Below are 16,173 nucleotides of genomic sequence, written 5' to 3'. Positions count from 1 at the left end.
GACAAACTTTTCACAAAGACGATTCTAGTTTTGATAAGGTACTTATTTTGCAGTTTATTTTAATGATAATTAGCTAGTCAAATTAGCTGCTTCTGAGGTTACTTCTGGCATGCTTGCTAAAATGTGCTTCATATAAAGGAGAGCAGTTTTTAAAGACTATTATCCAAGAGGAGGTATATCACTTAGGGTAAAATTTTTTAAAAATTACAGATATATGAAAAAACTAAAACAATCTATCAGAGGTATCTGGGATATAAACATAACTCCTAATAAAAGTAGAATTTAGTTTATATATTTTAGTACCATGAATTTAGAAAAGAAAATCTCACCTTACAAATGTAACTGTAACCCCTCTGACACTACAATTTAGAAAAAAAAATGTAGATAGGGTATTGATCCTAAAACAATTTACTTGGACTGGAGTATAACCCAAATGATAGTGTTTGCCTGGAACATGTGAGGCCCTAAGTTCAGTCTCTAGAACTTCCCTGAGGACTAATCAGGTGAATGTGGTACGTGTTCAACAACACCCTGCCCTTGCTACTCTTAGAAACTATGAGGACTTCTGAAACTTTCTCTGAATGGCTTTGAACAAAAAAAGTTCCACCATTTCTATTGTTTTTGTGCTGATACTGTGGCTTGAACTCAATGCCTCAATTCTCATGTGGCTTGCATGTTCACTGGTAGCTCTTAAGTCATACCTCCAACTTGGCTTTTGGCTGAGGACTTCCTTTCCCAGTTGCCTTCAAACTGGGTCCTCCAGATCTGAGCCTCCTGAGTAGTTTGCATTACAAGTGAGAGCCACAGATGCCTAGACAGATAATTCTTTTTTGTGTTGTCTATATCAACATTTCCCAAAAATTACAGTGAGACTAGACTTCTAGAAATTTTGCTTGCTTTAGCTGTAAAGTTATGTGCTATATCCAACTCATTTTTCTCCTCCTCCTTCCCTTCCCCTTCTTCTCCCTCCTCCTCCTCGTCCTCGTCCTCGTCCTCGTCCTCGTCCTCCTCCTCCTCCTCCTCCTCCTCCTCCTCCTCCTCCTCCTCCTCTTCCTTCTCCTCTCTCTACTGTACTGGGTATGAACACAGAGACTTATGCATGCTAGGCAAGCACCTAGCACCCAGTCACACTTCCAGCCCCAGTCCAATTTTTTATTTGGGCAAAATAACTATTTATACACTAGTTTTTGAGACACTGAGACAAAAGATCAATTTATTACTTTGACTATTTCCCTTCTGCATTCTATCTTTGGTTTTTATGGGGCATATTGGGGGAGAAAAAATATAATCTGCAGCTATCCAGCAAGCATAAATGTTTCAAGTGTTTAAGTGTCCAGTGCAGAGGTCCCAAACAAATCTGTAACCATCACCATCTACATATCTGCAAATCACCTCAGGTTTTGCCTAGCTCAAGTTCTTATCCTTTCCAGGTCACATCATCAGATTTCACTCCAGATCTGATTCACAAATAATCCCATCTCACTTTGTGAGGGCCAGATCTCAATCAGAACCATGCTTATAAGCTGCAAGCATGTAACTCACACTTGTACCGCTAGCTATTTAAAAGGCTGAAGTCTAATGATCACAGTTTTTTTTTTTGCCAGTCCTGGGCTTGGGCTCAGGGCCTGAGCACTGTCCTTGGACTTTCTCAAGGCTAGAGCTCTACCATTTGAGCCTCAGCACCACTTCCGGCTTTTTTTCTATGCATGTGGTGCCGAGGAATCGAACCTGGGTCTTCTTGCATGCTAGGCAAGCACTTTAACCACTAGGCCAAACTCCCGGCCCCTAATGATCACAGTTTGAAGTCAGCCTGCACAGGAAAACCCATGAGATTCTTTTTTTTTTTTTTTTTTTTTTTTTTTTGCCAGTCCTGGACTTCAGCTCAGGGCCTGAGCACTGTCCTTGGACTTTCTCAAGGCTAGAGTTCTACCACTTGAGCCTCAGCACCATTTTCGGCTTTTTTTCTATGTATGTGGTACCGAGGAATCGAACCCGGTCTTCGTGCATGCTAAGCAAGCACTTTAACCACTAGGCCAAACTCCCGGCCCCCTCATGAGATTCTTATCTCCAATTAAATATGGAGGTGTGTAGCTCAAATGCTAGAGAACCAGCCATGAGCAAAAAAGCTCAAGGACAGTGCCCAGGCCCTGAGTCTGAACTCCAGCACTTGTGAGGGCAAACACACATTTACCTCTGGGCATCATCAGACTGCATATGCAAACGATGTGAAGAATGGGTGAAGGATGGACTCTGGTATATGGGGAAAAATTAAAGAAATGCTGCCACTTAAGAACTGGCTGATGATATTGTTGAAAGGCGAAGAGGAGACTGTACTATGTAGCTCCACCAAAAAAAAAAAAAAAAAGCCGCAACAATAATGATGGAGAACTTGTCTAGCATGTACCAGGCCCTGGGTTCAATCCTCAGTATCAAAAAGGAACAGCATCCCACCTATGCCCTGAGTCTACACTATGTATCCATAAAGTAAGCTGATAACACTTGAGGATCTTGAAGATGTCTCTTGGCTTCAAATGGTTGTGACTCTATGATTTTAACTCAATTCAATTGTTTTTCTTTTTGGCTGTTATTTGGAGATAAAGTCTCACGGACTTTCCTGCCTGTGAAATATTTGAACCTCTATTTTTAGATCTCAGCCTTTGGAGTAGCAAGGATTGTAGGTGTGAGACACCTGTGCCTGCTACACAATGTATATTTTAGACACATATATACTTATGTCTATGCTACTTTTTGACCTAGCAATCTCAGTATTAAGAATTTACTCTGGGGGCCGGGAGTTTGGCCTAGTGGTTAAAGTGCTTGCCTAGCATGCACGAAGACAAAAGCCGGAAATGGTGCTGAGGCTCAAGTGGTGGAGTGCTAGCCTTGAGAAAGTCCAAGGACAGTGCTCAGGCCCTGAGCTCAAGCCCAGGACTGGCAAAAAAAAAAAAGAATTTACTCTGAAGATAAGCCTCTAACAGTAAAACAAGCAACACATACATATAGAGTTGTTTAGTACATCATTATACTGGAAACCATCGACATGCCAACATACATGGCTTATGAGTACCACGGAGTTGCTTTTTGTTTGATGTGTGTGTGTGTGTGTGTGTGTGTGTGTGCACATGTGTGCATGCACCAGTCCTGGGGCTTAAACTCAGAGCTTGGGTGCTGTCCTTGAGTTTTTATGCTCAGTCCCAGCATTCTACCACTTGACCCACAGCTCTACATCTAGTTTTTTGAGTGGTTGATTGGAGATAAGAGGCTTTCCAGCCCAGGCTTGCTTCTAACTGCAATCCTCAGATCTCAGCCTTCTGAGTAGCTAGGATTATAGGCTGTGAGCCACCAGTGCCTGGATCTTCTTTGATTTAAAAAACAATTATTTTAAAGTAGTTACACAAAGGCGCTGCCATTCATGTTTGATTTTTTTTTTTGTCTTTTCTTTCCAGGAAGTTATACTTGCTAGGCAAGTGCTTTGCCACTAGCTACATCCCAGCCCTTCTTGTTTGATTTTTTATTACAGAATTTATTAACATTGATTTTTACATCATATTTCAAATGACATGTTTAACAAACAAGTGTTCAAGAAGGGAATCTCTATATACAATCACTTTGTTTGATTTTTTGACATAGAGTCTCATGGTCTCATAATACTTTTACATTAGCCACCTACAAAGCTGGGACTCAACTAAGCATTGCCATGCCTGGCTGTAGTTCTTTTAAAAAAAAAAAAAGACAATAAACCTTTAATAAAATGACTGTAAGAAAGTATTGTTAAGTGAAGTATAAAAGTGTATTAGTAGTAGTGTGTGCTATGTTTAAAGAAGAGGAATAAGAAAATATGCACGTATTGTGCCTAAGGGAAACACAGGAGGGCTGGGAGTGTGGTCTAGTAGTAGAGTGCTTGCCTAGCATGCACGAAAACCTGGGTTTGATTGCTCCATACCACATACACAGAAAAAGCCAGAAGTGGTGCTGTGGCTCAAGTGGTATAGTTCTAATCTTGAGAAAGCCTGGCAAAAAAGAAAAAGAAAAATGAGAAGTGGATGGATCTCTTGACTGTATGTTGCAACCACATTAATATTTTAGATAACAACAATAAAAGGAAAAAAAAGTAACAAAGATAGAAGTATGAATAAATCAACCACTCTTAAACAAGTAAGGTCAGGGACTACAGATAGATATGAGCCACCAGTGCCTGACTCAAACACTTGAGCCAAAGGTGTTCTAACTTTTTGCTGGATAAGAGTCTCAGCCTTATGTATCTAGGTTTTGCTCTATTGTAAATCTCTGCTAGGAGAGCCCAAGGTTTCTACTGATTATGACAAATGAGGGAAAACATTGAGTCAATGTTCCTTTGAATCTGGTTTACTTCACTTAATATGATTTTTTCTAAGTCTTTCCATTTCCTTACAAATGGGGTGATGTCGTTCTTTCTGACAGCAGCATAGAATTCCATTGTGTATAAATATCACATCTTGTTGATCCACTCATCAACTGAGGGGCATCTGGGTTGGTTCCATATCTTTGCATGGTAAATAGTACTGCAATTAACATCCTTGTGCTAGTGGATTTAGTATGTCCTTGTTTCTGGACGAGTGGGTAAATAAGGCCATATAGTGTGATGCTAAATGAAAGGACCTCCAGGATATAGAAACAAAAGCCATATAATGAGTGACTGTTGTCCTTAATGTACTATGTTATCTCTCATCTCTTTTGCTGTCCCTTGGTTATCTCATATTGTTACAGTATTTTACCTTGTTATCTGATATATTGTATATATGTTTATTTGGTTATTTGAAATAGGATAGGGAAGTGGGGACAATAAGATGAGGGGTGGGGGTGGGGGGCAGGAAAATGGGGACCAAGACATGAGAAAGGCTATCAATGTTTGTGAAGTAATGCACCTTCTATCTGGTAAATATAATGTGACCCTTCTATTAATTACAATAAAAAAAAATCTGGAAAAAAAAGTCTCAGCCTGCACAGGCTATCTTCAAACAGTGATCCCTAGATCTTAGCCTCCTGAGTAGCTAGGATTACAGGCATGAAGTGTCTGGGTGGTTCAGCCTTTAAACGCTGTATTCAGATTACACATTCTTAGGCTAAAGATAAGGAGCTCTCAATAAATATTAGCTAACAATAGGCTAAACAATAAACTTTTTCAAAGAAGTTGACTAATTCTGTGTATTCTAACATTTAGCACATAAATATATTGCTCATAATGTGAGTCAGGCTCCTTGCAAATATAAAAAGTAGGAGTGAGGGAATGAACCACACAATGTTTTATTGACCTCAGAGGTATTACTGTGAGCATGTGATTTTTAATATAGCACTAACTAGATGGGCATAGATGGATGTGTATGTTTACGTACATCACCTATTTCCTATTTGTTCAATTAAGAGGGATTAAAACCAACGATATTCTAATAGCAGTGAACACACCTAGCATGAGGATCTTGTTTTCTGCATACTCTTCTCTGCTAAGAAGTATTAGGGCTTCTTGGTTAAGTGGCTGATTATAGGACTGAAGCAGAGAATGTACCACTGGGAACAACACAGTAAGCTCACATGTATCTGTTTGAAGGGGCCTTTATTTCTCAAACCTGGGATAAGTTAGACACCTGAATATTTAATAATAGTAAACATTTATAGTAAACATGCACTTTGAATAAAGTAAGAATCCATTAATCTACATTGTTATAATGAATGGTCAAAAGAACTTTACAAAAATAATGATGAATAACGTCTTTCCTTATCATGGAAATCCACCTAATATATATAAAAGGAATAACAAAATTAGAATTCCTACTCATTATTATAAACACGATGAATCCAGGCATATTAAAATTGGTGTTTAAAATTTTAAAGAGCAATGAAGTATTTACATTGTTTCTAAGTATCTCTCCAGAAGATACTTTATAAAATTGTGATAGATGCAACACCTTAACCTAGTGCACAAAGCTAGTGCTACCAAAATGAGCCAATCAGCCTCACTGCCTCCTGACACAATGCACATTACCGGAGCCCAGCAGTACCCTGGTGTGTTACTGCAGGAATTGTGTATCCTAAGGTTTGTCAGACAAACCCATATTGTGAGCATTCTAAAAAGCTAACAACTGCATCCATCAAGATATTAACATCAAGAAAACCAAAAAAGGATAGTGCAACTCTGCCAGATAAAGCACAGAGACAGTCAAATGCAAAAATGACTTGGAAATTTCTTTTGCTATAATAAATATTATTGACACATTGGAAAATATCTGAATGAAGCTTACAGATTATATTGTTCAGATTTATTTTATTCACTATAGTTTATATTTCTAAAATATCCTTCTCTAGTAGATATAAATGGAAGGATACACAGACACACACACATACACACCACACACGTGTGTGTGCGTGTGTGCGTGTCTGTGTATCCTATTTGTGGTTTACTCCTAAATGTCTGAAAAAATAAAGAAAAACAACAAATGTAAAACAGACATTTGGGGAATGAGTAAACTATTAAAACTTACTGATAGGTCTGACACTTATATGTGTGTATACAGCTTATACACATAAAATATATTGTATACATATACATATCTATACACATATACAGACATGTGTAAATATACTTATATATACAACTATTCATATGTAGCTATATGTAGATGTTTTATAAAATAGAAAATTATTGATTCAGAACTTCCAGTAGTGGGTCTGTATTTTTTAATTTTGTTAATGGTTATAAAACATAATACAACTTAAAAATAATCTCTATCTCATAGTGTGAATTCTGTTACTGAAGAGGAAATAATACAAACACATGCCCAGCAATTAAGACAGAAAACAGATAAAACGATTTCCATGTGCTCCTTCCATCTTCTATTTCTTTTTCTCTGTTCCTAGAGGCAATAAAATCACCAATTGCTGTTTCAATGTATACTTTATGTCTTCTAGGACATACAGAGGAGCAGTATCTATGGGCATAGATGCATGATTGTGGGCAGATAGGTTAGAATGTTCTTTTTTATTTTATTGTTGGGGTGACAGAGGGGTTACAGTTACATTCATTGGGTAGTGGGTACATTACTTCTTGAACATTGTTATCCGTTCCCATGTTTTCTCCCACTTTCCCTCCCCCAACCTCTCCCACTCATCTCGTTTTTTTTCCCCCTTTTGATTGCTTCTATTTTCTCTGTGAAAGAAAAAGGCAAGTTTTCCAGGGAAGTTCTAAGGAAGGGCAATTATAGGCGTGAAAGAGAGAAAATACTAAGAAAATAGTCACCTGTGAGCATGATGTCAGGCAGTACTCAGAGCCTGCTCCTTCAGCTTTACTTGATCTGGACAAATTACTCTTCAGAGTGACTGTACCTACACATACTCTTGTAAGCAGTCCATGTCCCACCTCTTCAATACCTGGTATCATTTAAAAAGGCTTGTCAATTTGGTAGTATAATTTTCTTGATTATTAATGAGTGAGTTTATTTGTAATTTATTTTATATAATCTATTCATACCTTTTGCTCATTTTTTGAATGGCATTTTCTGGTTGATTTGGAATTTCTCTTGATATAATTTGGATAATACTTTAGTGTTTACATTATAACTGTACAAATATTTTCACTGTGGTGTCTATGAACATTGCTCCTTTCTTGTAAGATCATGTGTTTTTCGAGTTAATGATTTCCTTGTTTTTCCATTTGCCTGGTTTTCCATATACCTGTGATTTCCCCCCGCGCCCTCACTCCATGTCTGCCATTCTATCAGAAGTTAATATCCACTCATTTAAGAGAGTTACTGTTTTTTCTTTCTCTTTCCTCTTCATTCTGAGCCGCCTATCTTCTTGGTCCAGTCTGCACTGGTTGCTTTCTAGATGGCTGAATTTCTAGCCTCTGGATTTCCTTTTTTCCATACCTCTTGTCTTCTCTCATGATATGGATGGTATTTATCTCTCAGTAGTTTTCCCCAAATGGGGGGAATATTTGCATGATTTTTTAGTTGATTTTACTAGGTTTCAAATTCTAGACTGAAAATAACTTCCAGCTTTAAAGGGATTGCTTGGTTGCCTTCTAGTTTATCTTTTAGAAAAGTCCAGTTTCTATTCCTTTCCAAACCCTTTGTGTGTAAATTGCTGGCATTTTGACCCATGCTTTTATAATTTGAGCTTGAAGTTTCCCAGCAATGGGCCTTTGATTTGGATCATTTGTCATTCATTCACCATGCTGGGTGTTCTGTAAACCACTCTGGAGATTCTGGGAATGTATACATACATGCACACATATCCTCACACATTTAGTGGTCCTGGGATTTGAACTCAGGGTCTGTGCTTGCTAGGTAAGTGCTCTATCATCTAAACCATGGTCCCAGCCTGATTCTATGAACATTTTTTATTTTTATTTTTTTGCCAGTCCGGTCTTGAGCTCAGGGCCTGAGCACTGTCCTTGGACTTTCTCAAGGCTAGAGCTCTACCACTTGAGCCTCAGCACCACTTCTGGCTTTTTTCTATGTATGTGGTACCGAGGAATTGAACCCGGGTCTTCATGCATTCTAGGCAAGCACTTTAACCACTAGGCCAAACTCCCGGCCCCTCTATGAATATTTTATATTATCTCTCAGTTCATTATTTTTAAGTGCTACTTCTAAATAAATTCTTGGGTTTGACTTCAGGTGAAAAGCGACTCATTTTTATGCCTTTGTGCCTTTTACATGGTATTCTTAGAGATTAAGATGCATTTCCTCTTTTATGCCTTCTCTTAATGTAGCAAATCTCTACTGACTCTTCAAAACCCATTTTTACCACTGTCCCTCCATGATCCCTGTCAATGTAAAATCATTTTTTTTTTCTTTTTGGTAGTACTACGGTTTGGACTTAGGGTTTCTCTTGCTAGGATAGGTTTTCTACTACTTGAGCTGCAACCCATCTATGTCCTTTTTTGATTTTTCAGGTAGGATTATTTTTTTCAAATTTTTGCTGGGCTGGTCTCCGATCACGAGGCTTTTACCTAAAGTGTTTCTCGTCGTCGTTAAGACTATAAGCACTCATTACCACTTGGCTTCTTGTCATGGGGATACTTTTGTCCAGGCTATATTATGGTCCTTCCAATCTCTGCTTCCTGCATAGCTGGGACTGCAGATGTGAGCCACTGTGTCTGGCTAAATCTCTCTTTTGGAGCCAGGTGCCAGTGGCTCAAGCCTGTAATCTTACTCAGGAAGCTGAGGTCTGAGGATTGTGGTTCAAAGCCAGTCTGGGCATGAAGTCTGTGAGATTCTTATCTCCAGTTAACTACCAGAAAACTAGAAGTGGTTCTGTGGCTCAAGTGGCAGAGTGCTAGTCTTGAACTAAAGAGTTCAGGGACAAAACCCAGGCCATGACCAACTGAAAAAACAAAAAACAAAAAACCTCCCTTCTGTGTCGCTAGGCCAAAAGTCTACTGTGGCACTTGTCTCTTACAAAAGTGAGGCCATATTTGCGTCCACCACTTACCATAAACTTCTGAAGATCAGGATTATTATCCACTCTATACTTATTGTTTGGCTTCATGTAGTGCTGTAAGTAGATGAATGAATTCAACATGAAAAAAGATTGTACAAGATATGTACTCTCATATATAAATCTGAGGTTTTAGATGGTTATTATTTATTCAGTGAATGCTACCTGAATCCTTATTATGCACCAGGTTCATTAAGACCAAAGGAGAGTCAAAGAGGAGAAAGATTTCTTTCTTTTAAAACTATGTAATAGAGAAGATTTTTGTCATATCATTTTTAAAAAATGAGATACAATTCACATCCCATAGTTCAGTAGTAGAATACCTGCTTGGGATTGATCCCCAGAATCACAAAAAGAAATCAAAGAATAAACAAAAAGTGTGCTTCTGAGATTTTAGTACATTCATAGTGTATGCAACAATTACTACACACAGCTACCAGTATGAAGTTCTGTACATATACTCGTCCCAAGGAGAGAAGAAGGAAGTGTCTCCCGGGTTGGAAACACATTCCAGGGAAAGGAGCAGAGTTTTGTTATAGACCAGCATCGGAAAAATATGAAAAAGTGAAGGGTCTAGGTGATAGTGGCTCATGCCTAAAATCTTAGATGTTCAGGAAGCTAAGATCTAAGGATTGTGGTTTAAAACCACGCTGGACAGGAAAGCCAATGAGAGTCATATCTCCAATTAGCCACCAAAAAGCTGGAAGCAGAGCTGTGGCTCAAGTGATAGAGTGCCAGCCTTGAGCAAAAAACTTTAGGATTAATGTCCAGACTCTGAATTCAAGCTCCAAGATTGGCACAAAAATGGTGTAGGGGTAGTGGAAGTGTTGAAATGATAATCTCAAAATTACTTCCATGCTGAGTTTGCCCGGACCCTCCAGTAAACAGGCTTCATTTTTATTTTTTCATCCAACTCCTCAGGTTATGTAAAAATACTGTCTGCATTGATTCCCATCAAGTTCAGCAAGAAAGGTCTTGTAGATCCAAAAATTTAAGGCCATGACAGTAATGCCATTAAGGTGCTCTGGCACCTTATGAAAAGTCTAAGATGAAGATTTAATATATTCATAGACTCCCAGGATACAATTTTACCTAGGTGTGTTTTAAGCCCTCTTTGTGCTCATGAAGAAGTTCTGCTTTCCTGGACTTTAGCTTTCCAGCTTATAAAATGAGATGCAGAAATCTGGTCCCATCTATCTTATTACCATGTAGTTCTCTTACCTTTGAAACTTTTGAGGAAAAGATGGTAATAAAGGTTTCTCCATCCCTACATTTTCTCTAAGAATTGTACCTTAGGGTACAACTCTGAACCTTAAGATGAGGATCTGTAGTTCTGCAAGTCAGGGGTTTGGGAAATTGTTCACCTATATCACTGTTCATCCTTCACTTCTGCAGCAACACTGTTTACAACATGTCAGATCAGAAAGCACCAAGTACTTTTTCCAGAAGAAAAAAATTGAAAGCAACCTTCTTAACAGAGAAAGAAGTCTTCCAGAAGCCATTTCTGCTAAGAAGAAACTCAAGTTTAAAACTTTAACAGTCTTATAATGGGATCAAGTTAATTGTAATGTCTGAAATTATATACGGTAAGTCTCCCTGACCTTTCAGAGAGAAATGAGACCACCTATTTCTGTCACTCTCATCTCTTTTAGAATATGCAGCTTTGATTTACTGTAAATAAGGAAGGAAACATGGGTATTTATGTCCTGTCACACAATGGGGACCATACTGAATATGGGAACGTGTGCAAAAACCCTGAAGACAGTTGGTTCCTAGTATAGTGTGGCTGGCTGGCACACACACACACACACACACACACACACACACACACACACACACACACACAGTGGCTTCATTTGTGACTTTCCTCCACATTCTAGTAAGGGAACATCCACAACTAGTTTACCTAGAATTTTTAGGAATGGTGGCAAAGTTCATTTCCAATGTCAGGAGCAGTAACATCAATTCATTTTCCTGTGAGATGGAAGTATGAGAATGATTATTTACTTCTGACAAAAGCCAGAATTAAAATAACTGCCAATGTCTAGATGAAAATGGGCTTGTGATTTCTGCCCCCTCCCCAACTAATTAAAACTCATAGGTAAATTCCTGGGGCAAAGACTGAAACAATCATTGGGTCTCACAGTGCTTCAACACTGCTTCCAGTAGCCCTTCCAACAGCTCTACCAGGGTTGGTTGGTTGCTGTATCTTCTCTTTATAGATGAAACTTAGGCTCCAGGGGTTGGAATGTTCCAGGCTGTACCACTGGAGCAGAGAAGAGGAAGCCGGTGTGAATACCTTGGGAGCTGGGCTACCCACCTGAAGGACAATCATCAACAGGTAGAATTGGAAAAAGATACGAAGTGCAACAAACTACGTTCAATCTGCCTCAGGAACAGGAAAACTAGAAGACTTCACGACGCAGCCAGCACACCCAAACCAGCTCCGTCCCAGAAACCCGTCCTCCCGCCCCTGCAGCCTCTCATCTGGTCTTTTAAAAGACCAGCCCTGCCGAGCCAGGAGGGGTCCCCTCCTTCACCTCTGGGTGCTGCTATTTTCCTTTCTGTAGTCTTCCCGCCCCGGACCCGGTGTCCAGTCCAGCGTGTCAGGCTCCTTCCCCCGCCGAGGGGCTCCGCTGGCTCTTCCTGTCATCGCCTTGCGGCCCCTTCCGTCCGTCACGCCGTTTCCTCCGCCTGGAAAGGCTCCTTTCCTCTCTTGGCCCTCCCAATGCTCCGGGAACTCCTACCCGGCCCGCGCGCCCCCGCTTCCCGCACCCTCGCCACCCCACCCGGCCCCCGGCCCTTGGACTGAAGCCGGTGGCACAGCCTGGCAGCGAGCATCCGTTCCCCGGGCCCGCTCGGCACCCGCCGTCACCTGGCTGGGCGGAGGGGAAGGGGGCGCCCGGGAAGCCTCCGCACTCCCCTGAATGGAGCCGCCGCCCCCGCCAGCCCGGGGTCCGCCGCGGGGTTCCGAGCGCGCGGGGTCCTGGCGGGGCAGAACGTGAGGGCTCCGGCCTTGTCCGCTTCCACTAGCGGGGCGGGAAACTGAGGCCCCGGGCCAAGAACAACTCCCCTGGGGTGCGAGGAGGGTGTCCCCGAAGGACTGGCGTGGTCCTGGGCGCCCGATTCTGACTCAGCCCTCGGACCACGCGCGCCGCGGGGCGCGGGTCTCGGGTCGAGCGCACCGCCCGGGCACGCGCAGGGAGTGAGTCTCCGCCAACTCGCCGCCAAAGTTGTCTCCCAGCCGGCCCGCGCCGCTCACCTCCCCGACACACCTTCCCGCGGGCCGGGCCGCGCGCACCACATCCGGTCCACCTGGCGCACACCCCTCTCGGAGCCCGCTCGCAGCCCCTCTCCTTCCCGCGCCTCGCCGCGGCCCCGCGCGCTCCCACCCGCGCTCCGCCGCTCGCCCGGCCTCACCGCCGCGCCCGCTGGAGGTGTGGGGGGGGGGTGAGGAAGCCCAGAGCTCTCACCCGGGACCGAGTCCCGCTTCCGCCCGCCGGGTGCGGGGCCCGAGCCCGGGTAGCCGCGCGGTGCGTACGGAGCGGCCGGGGGGCGCGGGGCGGGGAGGGGGCGCTCGCTCACTCTCGGCTGCGCACACGCCCGTACAAACTCTCACACAGACAAACGCGGGGTGCGCGGCCGCCGCCCGCCGCTGCTCCTCCTCCCGCCACCGCCTGGAGAGGAGAAAGAGAGGGAGGCAGAGGGAGCGCTTTGTCCGCGCGCCGCCGCCGCCGCCCGGCCCGGGACTCTGCCCCGAGGAGGCAGCCGCGCCGAGTCCCCGCCTCCGCCTCTGCCCCCGGGCGGGCCGGGCCGGCCGCGGTGGGGGGAGCCAGGCTGAGGGTGAGGGTGGGGGTGGGTGGCGGGCGGGCGGAGGGCGGGGAGGGGGGGCGGAGGAGGAGGAGGAGAGTCGAGGGCCGCGGAGAAGGCGAGGAGCGCCGGGTACCGGGCCGGGGGAGCCACGGGCTCTCGGGGAAGAGACGGATGATGAACAAGCTTTACATCGGGAACCTGAGCCCCGCCGTCACCGCCGACGACCTCCGGCAGCTCTTCGGGGACAGGAAGCTGCCCCTGGCGGGACAGGTCCTGCTCAAGTCTGGCTACGCCTTCGTGGACTACCCCGACCAGAACTGGGCCATCCGCGCCATCGAGACCCTCTCGGGTGAGTGCTCCGCGCTGCCCCTTCCCCCCCGCTCCGTTGCGTCCCGCTCCAGCCGGGACCGAGCCCGCACGGAGGCCGAGCCCTGCGGGCGGCGCCCGGCGGGGGCTCCCGTGCCCGCACGCTCACTTCCACGCACCAGCTCAACTCTCGCCGCCTGCCCGCTCCCGGGACGGCCCGCTCCCCTCCCCCCGCAGCCCGGGGCTCACCCCTCGCCCTCCGGGCCGCACCCCCAGGGCACCTCCCGTGGCCCTCCGGGGGTCCCCAGGACTAGCTTGCTCTTTGGGAGTACCCCCAGTGCTCCGAGGAGCTCTCCACAGAGGCCCCCCACCCCCACTCTTGTACAGTCTTCTGCCCCCCACCCCCCCCGGGTTCCTGACCTTCCCGTCACCCCTTTTGCCAGAGACCCCCCCCCCAAATCCGGCATCTCCTCCTCTCCTGGCCGGACTTTCCTTCTTCCCATGCCTCGTGCCCAGCACCTCTCCGCCGGCGGCGTTCGCCGAGCCGCACTGTGGTTCTGAGCCCCCTCCTCACCGTGTTCCCCCCTCCCCACTTTCGACACCTCACAGGCTTCACCTTGATGGCCCCCTCGAAGTCTCGGGGCTCCCCCAGCCCAGCCCCCGCACGGCCGCCCTTCTCCTTCGCTGCTCTCCCGAGGCTCTGTCCCTTCGCTGGTCTCAGAGCAAGCGCTCCTATTTTTCCCTGAATTTTTTGTCCGATTTTATTGAGAAGAACTCGGGGCTGGGGGCTTTCCGCCGCCCGCCCCCCCGCCTCCCGCTCGGCCAGAAGCACCTTTTTACGAGGTGCCCTGTCTCAACTCGGTGGGGGCCCGGGCTGAGAACCGGGAAAGCGGAGACCGGGGGGCCCGCGAGCGCGCCGGAGCCCAGACGGGAGTCGGAGAGCGACACACTCACACACACATACACACGCCCTCGCGCGCGCGCTCTGCCCCGCTCGCCCTCGCGCACACGCTGCGCGCGGAGCCGCGCTCGCCCCGGCCCCGGGCCCCGGGCCCCCAGCCCCGCTCGGCCGGAGCCCCTTCCCCACGAGCGCGCGGGGTGGGGGCGGGGCGGCCGCCAGGCCAAGGTGACACCCTGAAGCGGGCCGCGCCGGGGCTGGTGGCGGCTGCACGCCCGGGGGGCTTCGGTGCATCTTTCTGGGGCCACCTGGAAGGGTGGGGAGGGGGTCGCACGTGGTGGAGCCTTGGCGTCCCCGGGTTTTCCGAATGGGGAGGTGGGGGCCGGCTCCGGAACGGGGCCGCGCCAGCCTTGCAGCTTGAGTTTCAAATGAGCTCATCCTTTCAAATTGGCGCCGCTCTTTATTAAATTTGTTTTTCCGGTAATGCCACCCACAGCTCTACCTGGGGTCGGAGCCCGGCTCGCACCCTTCCCCTCGGGTCCCGAGAGTCGGGAAGCCCACCTTCGATTACTCCGGGCATTCAGTTCGCTGGGTTGGAGCTGGGTGGGAGACCCCTGGAGGGCGCCCGAAGGCGGAGCCCGAACCGAAGAGTCGTGTGCGTGCCCCTCCAAGACCCCTGTGAGTTTGGTCTCAGGAAGGTTCTGAGTGCTTTAAATTTCTGTTTTTAAAGGTAAAGTGGAATTGCATGGGAAAATCATGGAAGTTGATTACTCAGTCTCTAAAAAGCTAAGGTAAATATATAATTTGCTTAGATTTTTTTTTTTTTTTGCTTTGGGATTACGTATAACTTAAAAAAAAAAAAAAACCAAACCAGCTTTTAAAAACATGTCCTTAGTTTTGAAAAGGATTTTCGTTTGCCTTCTTAGTAGAGATACATAGCCTAGAAAGTTACATTTATTTATTTATTTATTATTTTTTTTACTTTCATTATATAAGGTGTTTACTGGGCTTGGAAAATATCTGGTATCTAATGGAGGGGGTCGGGTGGAGAAAACACTATCTATTAGGTTCAGTTCTCCGGGACCAGTTAACTTGTTTATCAAAAGTTGCCTCCCCCCGACCCTGCTTCCCACTCCCATCACTACCCTAGCACAATGGCCACAAATGCTTGTCAAGACTTCCTGTGAGATGTTAAGAGTAAATATTTACTGTGTCAGCTGAATTGCTTAACCAAACTACGCGATTAATTTTCTTTTTTTTTTGAATAGTTTAATGTGGAATAATAAAAATCAGTAAGGGGTCAATATTTTTGGGTAGCATTCTTAGTTCGTTTTTGTGGATGAACAGTCACTGAGACAGCTGAGAATTGCTGCTGAGCATTTTGTTGTTATTGTTGCTGTTGTTAAGAAAACGTTCCAGGCACAGTGAGATCTACAGCTAAATGGAAGTGTACTATCTTTAAGTTTTGTGGGGATGGGATTTCTCCCTGGTGATTTGCTCACTTGAGAGTTACCTAAAGGAAGAGGGTGGGGCAAGCATCTTTGTTTAAAGTTTAACGTGGACTTTAAATTTGGGCCCTTTATTACTCCTTCAAAACTCATTCTCTGTGTCCCAGCTTAGTTTATGTCCCATTCCCATACATTTCTTCACCATTACTCATTAAACAGCTGAGGGTGAAGAGC

At 45.3% G+C, this 16,173-nt stretch overlaps 1 protein-coding gene and 1 long non-coding RNA gene across 2 annotated transcripts in view; one reads left to right on the top strand and one right to left on the bottom strand.

Annotated features, from left to right (window-relative positions):
* Positions 1-7,270: 7,270 nt before the first annotated feature.
* LOC150069052 (uncharacterized) lies at positions 7,271-12,048 on the bottom strand. Its single transcript, XR_016535246.1, has 5 exons — positions 12,015-12,048; positions 11,619-11,740; positions 11,381-11,448; positions 9,469-9,531; positions 7,271-7,401 (listed from the first exon to the last, which is right to left on the bottom strand). It is a non-coding gene; the product is annotated as an uncharacterized LOC150069052 (long non-coding RNA).
* Positions 12,049-13,401: 1,353 nt separating this feature from the next.
* The window catches only part of Igf2bp2 (insulin like growth factor 2 mRNA binding protein 2), a 153,459-nt gene continuing 150,687 nt past the window's right edge, over positions 13,402-16,173 (top strand). Inside the window, exons 1-2 of the mRNA XM_090343373.1 lie at positions 13,402-13,636; positions 15,222-15,282. Coding sequence (XP_090199499.1) covers positions 13,459-13,636; positions 15,222-15,282 — 239 coding nt within the window. The 5' untranslated portion in view covers positions 13,402-13,458. The remainder of the gene's footprint in view (positions 13,637-15,221; positions 15,283-16,173) is intronic.

This window comes from Megascapheus bottae, chromosome 1 (genome assembly GCF_031878675.1).
Source record: "Megascapheus bottae isolate mThoBot1 chromosome 1, mThoBot2.hap1, whole genome shotgun sequence".
Lineage (NCBI taxonomy): Eukaryota > Metazoa > Chordata > Mammalia > Rodentia > Geomyidae > Megascapheus > Megascapheus bottae.
The sequence above is the reverse complement of the archived record's forward strand: the minus strand, read 5'-3'. Positions and strand labels throughout refer to the sequence as shown.